The 13,472-nt window shown below is 36.8% G+C and overlaps 1 protein-coding gene across 2 annotated transcripts; it reads right to left on the bottom strand.

Annotated features, from left to right (window-relative positions):
* Nucleotides 1–10,005: 10,005 nt before the first annotated feature.
* Nucleotides 10,006–13,472, bottom strand: LOC120175983. Of its 2 annotated transcripts, none has more exons than XM_039182506.1 (7): nucleotides 13,090–13,472; nucleotides 12,013–12,070; nucleotides 11,845–11,925; nucleotides 11,704–11,739; nucleotides 11,349–11,585; nucleotides 11,129–11,270; nucleotides 10,006–10,732 (listed from the first exon to the last, which is right to left on the bottom strand). In XM_039182506.1, the coding sequence occupies exons 1-7, from the start codon at nucleotides 13,275–13,277 to the stop codon at nucleotides 10,251–10,253; spliced, it is 1,224 nt and encodes a 407-aa protein (XP_039038437.1). In that variant the 5' UTR covers nucleotides 13,278–13,472; the 3' UTR covers nucleotides 10,006–10,250. The 2 variants fall into 2 exon arrangements, with proteins under 2 accessions (XP_039038437.1, XP_039038438.1); XM_039182507.1 differs by having other exon boundaries at nucleotides 13,086–13,228.

Genomic DNA, 13,472 nt, shown 5'->3' with positions numbered 1-13,472 from the left:
CAAGAGAGATCAAGTGAAGGAGGATTGAGATCTCTACTTTGGAGCGAGAAAAAGAATAATTAACATTTCTGCATACAAGAAATTCATGCAATACATTTAGATTCATTTAAGTGCATTTATACATACATAATTCTTACAGATTTTCCAAGGAAATAAGATAGATAAGAAAAATCAGAATTCAAGCCTCAAATGGAGGGAATTATATTAATAGTGGCAAAAACTCAAGAATTGAGGAACTCAATACACAGAACAATAATCAGTTTTGAAGTGAGGCATGTTACCCAGGTAATATGTTTTTTTAGGAACTAAGTCTGATTTTCAAAAGTTTCTTGATGATTTTCAAATGAATTTTCAATGAAACTAAGTCTGATTTTCAGAAGTTTCTTGACGATTTTCAAATGAGTTTTCAATTAAATATGATTTTTAGAAGTTTCTTAACAATTTTCAAATGAGTTTTAAAGAACCTAAGTCCAATTTTTGGAAGTTTCTTGATTATTTGAGCTTTCAAATAAATTAAGCCTGATTTTCAGGGGTTTCTTGATGTTTTCAAATGAATTTTAAAGAGGCTAAGCCTAATTTTTAGGGGTTTCTTGATAATAATTGTAAACGAAAGTTTTTAAGAAACTAAGCTTGATTTTCAAGGGTTTCTTGATGATAAGTCCTTCGGGCCATCCATAAGACCTTTGGGCAAGATATTTTCAAACGAGTTTGCTAAGACTAATTTTAGGGGTTTCTTGATAACTGTAAATGAATCTTTTTTGAAGAAGCTAAATTTATCAAGGGTAAAAAAAATTATTGTTGGGGCAAGGTGCGCCCATTCACAAGTCAAGATTTACAAGAATACACACAGGTTAGACCTAACAAAGACAAAAACTCAGTAATTGGCAATATTAAGTAATTCAAAGAGTTAACAAAGATTTCATTTCACAACTTCAGCAAAGAATCAGTCTATATGTTTCACCATTGAAAGAAATGGATCTCAACAAAATTCGAATACATTTGAATCAATACCTTCGGGTACTTCAAACACCAAATCACTGACATATGATAATCTTTTGCATGTTTAAAACTCTTCAAAGAGAGGGAAAACCAATCAACATTTCCAATGGAGAGTTCATAATGAGAAGAACTCATCTGATGAGGGAAAAGAAGTTCATAATGAGAAGAACTTGTTCAACCTTAGCTCGATTCATCACATATGGAGTTGAATCAGCAACACCTCACTCGAGGGATCAACATTTCCAATGGAGAGTTCATAATGAGAATAACTCATCCGATGAAGGAGAAGAAGTTCATGATGAGAAGAACTTGTTCAACCTTAGCTCGATTCATCATATATGGAGTTGAAACAGCAACACCTCACTCGAGGGATCAACCTTACAGTGGAGAGTTCATAATGAGAAGAACTCATCTGATAAGGGAGAAGAAGTTCATAATGAGAAGAACTTGTTCAACCTTAGCTTGTTTTCATCGTATAAGGAGTTGGAACATCATCGACTTTTTCTCTTCCATCACATAATTAGTTGGATCAGCCTAATCATTTCGCTAGTCTCTCACATAAAGAGTTGGATTAGCAACACCTAGGTGATTCCATCACAGAAGAAAGTGAACTGACATCACCAGCGAATAGCTTATAATGAGAAGAATTATTTCGATCATAAGAAATTAGAGCTCAAGATTTTAGCAATTTAGGCTAGATAAAAAATGGTGTTTACTATCTTTGCTCTATTCCTATTCCACAGCAATGAGAAAACAGAAGCAGCTGTAAATACCATTTTTTTCTTTTTCATTTTATTATGTAAAAAAATAATATTATATTATAGTGGTTGAGGTTATTAATACCACAACTATCACTTGTAAAATCACTCAACATTTGTCCCCCAAAATGATGGAATGAAAAACAATTTTTGTTTGACTTTCTTTCTCTCTTTTGGCTGTCTTATTTTCCTTTATTTTCTTCATTTTGGTTTGTCGGGGTTCACGAGTTACAGGGGTTGTGTGATAGAGGCCAGATCGTGTCCTAGAAACCCCTGCTGTTGGTGGTTGGCAAAAGTCGGGGAGTTTCGATGGAGAGGTTGATTTTTGAAGGGTGGTTTTTGGGGTTTGATTTTGTGAGTGATTAGCATCGGGGGGCTTTTTTACATCATTTAAGTCGTCGATCGACGCAAGGGAGTGGCCAAAGGTAGTTTCTAACGTTGGGAGCTCATTTTTTAGCTCTCTCGACCGTCGAATGGGTAGGAGAAAGGGAGGAGAAAGAGCGAGAGAGGGAGATAACGAAGGTTTTTCGGCCGTTCAAATCGTTCGGTCGGTCCTCCTCCGTCGTGGTAAAGGTCGTCGATTGTAGTAGGGTGGTCACCGGCTCGGTGGCCGGCGTGTGAGAGCCGGAGTGCAGTGGCTAAGTGCATTTGAAGCTTTGATAAGCTTCTCGTCTGGTTTACATAAAAAAGGGAAGAGTATTTTGTTTATATGGTAAATGGGTTAATCACGTAATCAGGTCCCCGATTTCTAGGGGTTTTATGTTTTGTTTATCTGTTTCAGGGTCAAGTCGCAGTCCAGATCCTCCCAGTTTCCGCCTATTTTATGTTTTGGTCGGTAAAATCATCTTTAACCTCCTCATATTTTAGCTTCTTTTGCACTCTGGTCATTGATTTTGTTATTTATTTCGAGTATGTATATTAATTTTATTAATTTTCGAATTTAGTCACTATTTTTATGTTTATTCATTTTAGTCAGTGTTGGGATTTTGTTTCTTATGTTATTATGATGTGGATGTCATATTTACAATTTATTCATTTTAGTCACTTTTTCTGAGTTGGCTACTATAATTTGTAATATTCTATTTTAGTCCCTAGTTGTGGTGTAATGTATTATACGTTATATTTTGCTTGTAAAATATGTAATATGTATTTTAAGTGATACATATGTTTTATATTTTAATATTTATAATTCCTGTGAATGTACAATTTTATGTTTTTTTAACTTAGGTACTTTATTTTCTTTAGCACTTTAATTTTTGTAATGTTCATTTTAGTAATTATATTTTGTTTGCTTATTTAACATAATATTTATACTTTAAAGTATGCACTTGTTAATTTAGTCAAATTTTATTTTCATCATTGAATAGCATTTAATTTTTTATCTTTGCTTTAATTTTCATTTATTTGTTCCTAATTAGTATTTTTAATTTATAACTTTTGTCATGAAAATTTGTTTGTGTATATAAATCTAGATATTTCGAATATGTATGAAAGTTTCATATTAATCGATTTCATAATTAGATTAAGGGTAGTATTTATTTATTTTAAAATATTAAGAAGGGACGGTCTTAAAGTAACTAGATGTCCTATTATGATATTTTAAAATAAATAAACATTCTATTTAGAAAAACCTAAAATTTGTGAATATGTCGACTTTAGTTTTATTCATTTTGGTTGAATCACATTATTTTAATATTGAGTTCTTGAGAGAAATTATTATATTCTTTTTATTTCAGTTGGAAAGATTAAAATATTCGTCCTAAAGTATTTTAGGGATTATCTTCTCTTCTATTGAAAATATTAGAATATTTTCTATTCCTTCGTAGAATTTTCCGTTAAATAAAAATTGTATGGTTGAATTTGGAATAATAGGATAATAATTTAAATTTATATTCGAATTCTTAGATTTTCACTATTAGAGACAATTTATAATCGATGGGTACCAATTTTGGGCGTTGTGGGGGTGCTTATCCTTTCCCATACGTAATTGATCCCCAAACCTTTTTTTATTATTGCATAAAAGAATGATTCTCTGGTTACACGTAGACTAGGTAAATCTTTTGATGTTTTCTTAAAAACTCTTTTAAAAGAAATTTTTTAGGTATTCGATCTACCTAACCCAAAAGGTCGATGGCGACTCCAAAACATTTCAAAAGAAAACCCCCAAGTCGTACTAAAGTTTTCCCCCGCCCGGGCGGAAAACGGTGTCGACACCTATACAACATGAAAACAAGATTGCTGTGAAACTAAAAACATTAGTATTGATCGGTAAGAACAAATCGTGGGTGTTGAGAATCAAGTTTTAATGAACACTTGTACAGAAAACATATATATCATTTACAAGCAATCAACTAGCTATATATACAACTTTGCACTGCTTAGCTGGCTTAGCAGTTATAACAGCCTGAACTAATTACTAACAACACCTGAACATAATCTATTATAACCGTCTTATGCATGCATTCACACTCTCATTCATACATACATACATACATTCACACCTTAATATTCTAACATTCTCCCCGCTTCTTCAACTCTTCCTTCCTTTATTGACAATGTAGAACACGCACTTGATCTCTGAACACTTCAAAAGCTCCCTTTGTCAATGGCTTGGTGAATCCATCTGCCGCCTGATGACATGCTGGAACATAATTCACCTGAAGTTGCTTAGCTGCAATTTTATCACGAATGAAATCCACATCCATATCCACATGTTTTGACATTGCATGATATACTGGATTTGTGCTTAAAGCAACAGCACTGGTGTTATCACACCAAATAACAGGAGTTTTTCTGTTGACTACTCCTAGTTCACCCAATAATGAACTCACCCATGTAACTTCAGCAGTAGCCTCAGCAATGCTTCGATACCCAGCCTCCATTGCAGTCCTAGAGACATTTTTCTGTTTCCTCGAACACCAAACTACAGGGCATACGCCAAGGAATACCATATTTCCATATACTGATCTCCTGTCATCAAGACTGCCACCCCAATCAGCATCAACAAATGCCACTACTTCAAATGACTTGTTGCCAGTGCCAGAAAATGTAAGTCCATAATTCAACGTTCCAACTAGGTATCGAAGTATCCTCTTTACAGCATCCAGATGCAACTCACGTAGGGCATGCATATACTGAGCTGCATTGTTTACACTAAACGCCATATCCGGTCGCGTGTGACATAAATATAACAAAGCACCAACAATACTTCGATACTCTCGTGCATTAGCCAACAGTTCTCCAGCTTCCTGAGTCAACTTTGGTGATCCTACCATCGGGGTAGCTGTTGGTGTGGCATGCAGCAAATTTGTCCTCTCTAACAGTTCAGTTATGTACTTCTTTTGAGACAACACCAAACATTACGTACTCTTTTTGACTTCAATACCCAAAAAATAAGACAACTCCCCTAAATCCTTTAAAGAAAACTCCTGGTTCAACGCTTGCACCATAGCATCAATGACACGAGATGAATCACCTGTAAGGATAATATCATCCACGTAAACAAGCACGTATGTACATCAACCTTCATCATTTTTAACAAAAAGTGACACATCAACTCGAGATTCACTAAAACCCAACCGAATAAAACTAGCTTTTAGTTTGTCATGCCAATTTCTTGGTGCTTGTTTCAATCCATACAGTGCTTTATTAAGCTTGCATACAAGCAAACTACCATTATCAACATACTCCTCGAATCCAGGTGGCTGCTGCATGAAGACGTCCTCAGTCAAATCACCATTTAAAAACGCATTGTTCACATCAATTTGTCTCAAAGGCCAGTTCTTTACAACCGCAATTGCAAGCACTGCATTTAATGTAGGAAACTTAACAACATGATTGTAAGTTTCTTTAAAGTCACAACCAGGAACTTAAAAGTATCCTTTAGCAACAAGACGAGCTTTGTGTCTCTCAATAGACCCATCAGGCTTCTTTTTAACTCTGAACAACCACTTGCAGCCAACAATCTCACGCCCTGCAGGCAATTTGACAAGCGACCAGGTATTATTCCTTTGCAGTGTAGCAATTTCAGCTTGAACAACTTCTTTCCAGCTGGAGACTTTGATTAATTCATAAATGTCACATGGGACTTCATCAGCAGCTACAGTCATATAAGTTTTTGGCTTGAATATACCGTATTTGCTTCTCGTCAACATTGGATGTCTATTTACTTGAGCATCAATCATAGTTCTTGTGTCAGCAACATTATGCCACTGATTTAAGCCTTGATTATTACCCTGAGTGCTAACAGCTTGATCTTGCTCAGCACCACCAGCATATTGACCAGTATGCAAAAATTCACCTGATGTTTGATGCTCAACATCTTGCACACCACATGTATTCTCTATCAGTCCAGATCCAGAATTGACCCCAGGCGAATTATCAGGTGAACTACTAGAACTGCCACTACTGTTGACCATTGAGTTATGACTAGCTTCTTCAACTCCTATTTCACTAAACAACTTAGTTACATCAGTCACAACCTGTAGTGGGCTAGAACAACTCCTCATGTTAGATGTCACAGCCGCATGACCATTCTTCCCTGCAAAGGGAAACTGCATTTCATCAAACACCACATGTCTCGTGGTGTAGACTCTACCATCTTCAGCAAGACATTAGAAACCTTTGTGTTGCATACTGTAGCCTAAGAACGTGCAAGGCTTTGACCTGAAATCTAATTTGTGTTTCAAATAGGGTCTCAAATGAGGAAAGCATAGACACCCAAACACTTTTAACTGCCAATCATCAGGTTTCTTATGATAGAGTTTCTCGAATGATGAAACTCCTTGCAACACTCTTGTAGGGAGTCTGTTTATCAAGTGTACTACAGTAACCACTGCATATGCCCAAAACTTAACAGGCATTGATGCTTGGGCAAGTAGCACTAAAGCAAGTTCTATCACATGTCGATGCTTTCGTTCGACCACCCCATTTTGCTCCGAGGTATATAGACATGTAAGTCTGTGTGTGATGCCTTTCTTCAACAAACAATTCGACAGTCTGCGATACTCCCCTCTCCAATCACTTTGAACAACCTTTATAGGTAGATCAAACTAAACCATAAACATCTGCTGAAACATTTCAAATGCATTAACTGCTTGAGCCTTGTCTGTTAACAAATACAGCCATGAATGCCTGGTACACGCATCAACAAATGTCACATAGTACTTGTAGCCATTCGAGACTACATGTGAATGTCCCCAAAGATCTATAAATACTAGCTGGAAAGGAGTTTCATACACAGTTGTAGATGCAGAAAAAGGTAATTTATGGCTTTTTCTGAGATGACAGGCAACACATGTTTTATTAATACTGGAATGCAAGATTACATTCAATTCCTTACATACTTTTACTAGGCTATCATGCGAGGGGTGTCCCAAACGCTGATGCCACAAATCATACACAGTCGTAGAGAATTGTGTTGCATAGGTTGCTGTCTTTGAACTATCTGAAATTGATGAATCAACTGCAAAAGAATATAAACCGCCATCTTCCTTCCCTCGAAGCAACACTGCACCAGTCTTCTTATCACGAACGCATCACTCATGTGCATGGAATTCAAAGAAAATGTTGTTATCCCCAGCAAGCTTTGACATCGATAATAAATTTTTGGTTATTCTTGGTACATGCAGTAAATCATTTAGTAACAACACGCGAGTGGGTGTGTACAAAGAAGATTTCCCAACAGATTTAACAGCTAATGCAACACCATCACCAACAATTAATTTACCTGGATTGTTGAAATCCATAGGTTGAGAAATATTCATGTCATCAGAAGTGACATGATGAGTGGCTCCCGAGTCTACAATCCACTGCTCACGACTAGCTTGTGATTTGTGAGAACTGGACTTTTGGCTAGCACCACAATCACAACCAGCATCCTTTCTGTTATTATTGGCAGCATAATAAGCAGTATTGGACTCATTCTTGAAGTAAGCATTACTGTTAGCTGTAACTCCAGGAAAGTCTTCATCAAACCTATGCCAACATCGATCAACCAGATGGTCGGTTTTTCCACACAACTGGCACTATAACCGAGCTCTACCCCATCCTCGACCACGCGAATATGACTGACGAGATGCTGCAGAACGCTCAGATTAATCGACAGCTTTACTCGACATTTGTCCTTGTGCAACATGAGCACTCATAGGAAGTGACTCGAGTGGATCACAAAACCCAACTAGTTGAGTTTCAGCATCCAACAACATGGTGTAAATAACATCAAGTGATACTGATTCGCGCATAATAGTTATGACTACCACAAAAGGTTGATATTCGCGAGGCAATCCCTTCAAGATACTAGCAACTTATACTGCCTGAGATATAGTACTTCCACAGGAAGCTAGAGCATCACAAACCTCTTTAACTCTAGTAAGGTATACTCACATTGATTCATCTCCCTTTTTCAGTGACTGGAGCTTGTAATGTAAACTAATGAAAGCAGTCGTGGAGCGATTTGAGAAGAACTGAAGCACCGTATTCCAGACTGCTGAGGTAGTTTCAGCACCCACAAATTGAGGCAACAATTGAGGACTGATTGTTGACAACAACCAGGATGCTAGAGCACTATCCTGCACGACGAACTCTTCATACAACTCATTCGGTACATCTTCACCAGCTTCATTGAGCACTGTCTGTGATGGAACCGACATTGAGCCTGTGAATAACCTTTCCAATCTGTGACAACGAACAGTGAGCAATACTTGCTGTTTCCATAGCAGAAAGTTTGCCTTATCAAGAATGACATTAACATTTTTATTGGAGAATGTCTTTGCATTCCTTGGCACAGTCTCCATTGAAGGCAACCGATCAACATCCATGAGAAACCTTCCTTCTTTAAACAACGAGAGAACAAGAAGACTGTCTGGATCGTCTAGCGACTGATACCATGTTGAGAATCAAGTTTTAATGAACACTTGTACAGAAAACGTATATATCATTTACAAGCAATCAACTAGTTATATATACAACTTTGCACTGCTTAGCTGGCTTAGCAGTTATAACAGCCTGAACTAATTACTAACAACACATGAACAAAATCTGTTATAACCGTCTTATGCATGCATTCACACTCTCATTCATACATACATACATTCACACCTTAATATTCTAATAGTGGGAATAAAATATTATAATAAAAATTATTGTTTTAGAATTGATGAATAGAATCATAAAATGAAAGCCACCCTCTAAAATTCACACACTATTTTTCATATTTCCACATTCAAATATCCAAATGAGACGGTATAAACCAGTTGAGTTCTTTTATACTGGATCATCATGACATATCCCATTACCAACAAATATACACTCATCTTCTTTCACAAGATCTCTTCAAAAGGTTTATGCTTGTTCCATCACAAAAGCTTTTGTAGTCGCCCCTTGCGTTGCCCACTTGTTGAAACAGCGTCGAGGTTATCGACGTTCTCTTGCTTGAATGACCCAATCTCTGTGTCAAGTATACATAGCATCTCCGTTACTTCTTTGAGCTTCGCTTTCAGTTCTTGCTTTGAACTTAGCTTCTTTGTACCTCCTTGACTTCATCCAGAGGTTCAGCATTTGGTTCAACTTGCATGCCTAGCCCCTCGAATGATTTCAACGTTTCGTGGGAAGTTGTATGGTTGGCAGCTTTAATGGCTTCCGGCAACCAGTTTACAGACAAGTCCCTGGAGAAGATTTTCACGAAGGGATGAATTTTTTTGTTACAACAAAGCTCATTTTCCTTCATCCGCAGGTACATGGAAATCTAAGAATCTATGGTTAAGCCATTAACAAAAATGTTAAAAATCCTCAATCTATACGTGTGTACATATATATTTGTACACACACAGAGAACGTTTTGCTGATGAATCTTATGCATGTATAAGAGGAAGAGACCTTGACCAAGTCATTCTCTGTTTTGCGGAGACAGCCATAGCGATCACCGTGGTACTATTTCAAAATATAAAAACGAAAGAAATCTTATTTTGTTTGTAAATGATACAAATTTCAGTACAAAGGAAAGATTTTTCATTTTCTGGAAACATGTGTGTGCGTTTTCCTGTGCTTTGACGTTTGTAATAATTATGGGCTGCTTCGATTTTCGATTACATCAATTTTTACTCGACTTGATTTTAGATATAATCAAAATTCACCTACAAAAATATATAAATACATATCATCTTAGTAGTTAGTACATATCTTACTACTAAACTATTCACATCTTAAACTCCCCAAACTCGAGCACAGTTGAACATTTTTCTTTTTGTACATACATACAGTCCTATACATATATTCTCATATACGATATAATAAATATGGTTCGCACACTACCTTTACACATCTTGCCAGAGGATTATATCACAAGCCGAAGAACAGGTAACCAACACAATCTTCTGCAAAAACATCCTCGGACCCTGTTTCCAGTGCTCGAGTGAAGAAATCATGAGTCGTTCAACTTTAAGTGATGGATTTGTTGTGCTTGTAGTTTTGACTGGTAATGGCTCATTGAGAGCATTATAATCTCGAACGACGATTGCACTTGATACCAAGGAAAGGCGAATGCCTCCGAGTGGATGCAAATGGCTGTCCCTTGCCAGAATCCGAAAACCTAACATCCCAACCTTCTATATTCTTAGGAACACAAGCGTCAAAGAGAATTTGACCGAGGACACTATGAGCATTGATGCTCGGCTGTACAGGTACAGAGATCGGTCGATCACTTTGTTCATCCTCTAAAGATCCAGATTCTTTACAATTGTGATATTTGGCTGAGCTTGGCAAGAAAAAGTGGTCACTAGGTCCAAGGGCAACTCTCCTAAAGCTTTGGTTCGAGTTAACTGCTGCTTTCTGCAGGCCATAGATTAACTCAGAGATCTCATCATGCATACAATTCATTTCTCCGAGTTTCCGAATCCTATGGGAATAAACCGAAGTTGCCTTCTGAAGGAAACTGGCCACAGCAGCCCTGTATTGGATAGGATAATGCTTGTAGTGTTCTGAAATATAGCAAAGAATGACATTAGCTCAACAGTCAAACAAACACAAGTAACTGAACATATTAAAGGTAAAAGACACAGTTTCGAGCAAGCACTCTGGCATTCATAAATCTAGAAAGAAAACATAAAATGAGTTATTTATATATAAATCAGCTGACTATGCCTTTACTTCCTTATTAATCAAGTATATAATATGTTAAGTCTCCAATTTACTCTTGTCAATGCCCTTGACATGAGGTTGACATGCATAGACTTAGCATGGCAAACCCCTTACCAGGAGCATTGACGGTAAAAACTAAAAATACTCTGGATATTTAGACATGGTAAATTATATGAACTTAATGGAAGTTACAATACTTGGTAGTAATAACAAAGCAGAGATGGTTACGGACCAACCTAGATGAGGAGAGCCATTCCACTTTACAATCTCAATATCTGCTCCAAGATCCTCTAAGCTTTGAGCGAAGTTAAATATAACTGGATATGGTGCAAGGTCATCTTTATCCGAGCATAAAATGAGATATGGAGTATCTAAGTCCTACAAATGAGGACAGATAAAGATTAGCCATAGGAAGCAGAGGAAACACAACAAGCTAATAGGGATTAATAAACTTACAACAGAGGAGTAAAGAGTCTGCCAATACTCGGCACGTTGAGACTCAAATCCGGTTAGATAAAGACCATTGAGACCAGAAGCAACGCCTTTAATGATCCAAGAAACAAGTTTTGATGGTCCAGGTATTTTTCGTATGAATGAATGTAAAGCAAATTGAGCATTCAGATCACTTGCAAAATCTACCGGACCAGAATCATAAATTTGTCCACAAACACAACTTCGAATCAACTGCCTTTCCTTTATAAAATGAAGACCATTAACAACAAAACTTCAGTTAGGTTTATGAATATTAGAGATCTTATAAAGGGATCATAAGTAAACCACTACGAGAAACTAAAAGAGAAAGGAAGAATACCGGATTAATCCGACCTTCACCCGCTTCTCGGATAATCTATACATTAAACATAGCATAGTTATTTCATCTGCAACATGAAAATCAAAGAAAAAAAAGTGTCTTTACTTGTTGGGGTTGGAATTATATCGAAATTTTTAGTACCTGAAAAACCTTGTACATACAAGCTTTAGGACTACCCGAGAAAGCTACAAAGACCACTGGACAAGTTCTAATCTTTAGTTCCTGCAATCCAAAAACCAAAGGCATGTTAATGATTTTAGGAAAAATTTAAGACATCATTCAGCGATAATAAACCTTAATGAAACTGACCTCAAGAAGCTCATTTAGAACAACAAATGCCAAGGACATAGCCCTCTCAGGACAATATCTGCACCGAAGAACATAACTTGAAACTTTTCATTACAGTAAAAGAAAATAAGGAAAGAATTTTGCCGAAATTGTAGCAAAGGAATGCTAAATCAAAGATCCTAAGATTTGACAAGTACAAAGCAAAGCTATGTTGCTCCAACATTTCATTTTTGTTAAGTTATTCTTGTCCGACACATACGTATAGAGATATGACCTCCAAGGATCCTCCAAATAACATGGGAAAACTTCAAAATTTTGGCCATACTGTGACAGAAACATACCCGTATTCAACACTGGCCCTTGAGTCCAAGTCACATGGTTCCAAAGAACTCAAAGTTCTAATATGTATGAACCCTGCAAATAACTTATACAGACCACAACTAACAGTCTCCACACAAACTACATCTCCTATGTGAACTAGGCAAAGCCAGCAACTCATTTGCTCATATCACTAGTGAACATCCAATTTCAAATATAGCCCCATCAACACGTCCAAACCAAACAACTAATTGCTGATGTCCTAATTATTTCCACACATTCTATCTACCCATCCTCATCATTGACAGTTGACTATGAATGCAAAATTTACTATCCTAAAATAAACCCAGTCCATTACCCCCAACTATTTTTCATGGAATCCGAAGGGATATAATAACCTAGCTGGCATGGCTTTACTAAAATATTTTATGTTTTTCCACTCATTTGGAAGGCAATACCGCTTATCATGTATCGGACATAAGTTCGGGAAATTAAGAATCCAATTAACACAGTCATTAGCAAGAACATAGTGTAAAGAACTCTAATTAAACTTTGACTATCAAAACTTAATAGAAGCACAAGTTCATCTAGAAACACCCATTTCATGAGAAACTTGGACCAAAGAACCACCAAAAGGAACACTGAAGTTCTTCCCCTAAATGACGAGATTTAGACAATTAAAGTAGCTAAACGAAGCTTCTTCCACTGTAATTTACTTTCCAAGTAACTAAACAAAAACTAATAATGTATATATCCATAAAAATAATCAAAGGAACATACACGTTGAGAAAATCAGCACGGGCAACGAGGGAATTCCAGCCGAGAGAGGAATAAAAGTCCAGGTAACTTTGAAGGTGTTTCTCGTGAATCGAAACCCAAGCAAAAACCACAACTATTCCTTTCACTCCTTTACCCTCTGCCGCCTCTTTTCTTCCCCAATACGCAGTTCCACCACCGCTAATCATCATCTTCAACGCTTGTTTTTCCGATTCAAATTCCCCGGGTATCCCTTTGTTGATTCCAACGATTTTTTTTCAGACAAGTCAAACAAGAGTTTTGGTGGAGAACTTTGGATGGGTTTTTTATTTTCTTTTTTTTCTGAGATTTGGAGCCGATAATTTTGTTTGAGGAGGAGCCGGTGGCAGTGCTGTAATGATGCCATT

Source organism: Hibiscus syriacus, unplaced genomic scaffold (assembly GCF_006381635.1).
Source record: "Hibiscus syriacus cultivar Baekdansim isolate YM2019G1 unplaced genomic scaffold, ASM638163v2 tig00112225_pilon, whole genome shotgun sequence".
Classification (NCBI taxonomy): Eukaryota; Viridiplantae; Streptophyta; class Magnoliopsida; order Malvales; family Malvaceae; genus Hibiscus; species Hibiscus syriacus.
The sequence above is the reverse complement of the archived record's forward strand: the minus strand, read 5'-3'. Positions and strand labels throughout refer to the sequence as shown.

What these genes read in the sequence shown, in the direction of transcription:
- LOC120175983 (XM_039182506.1), bottom strand. Translation starts at nt 13,277, where the DNA reads ATGATGATTAGCGGTGGTGGAACTGCGTATTGGGGAAGAAAAGAGGCG. An exon ending in GTATGTACAAGGTTTTTCAG is followed by an intron (nt 11,740 to 11,844) that starts GTACTAAAAATT and finishes TTTAATGTATAG; the next exon opens with ATTATCCGAGAAGCGGGTGA. An exon ending in GTGAAGGTCGGATTAATCCG is followed by an intron (nt 11,586 to 11,703) that starts GTATTCTTCCTT and finishes CATTTTATAAAG; the next exon opens with GAAAGGCAGTTGATTCGAAG.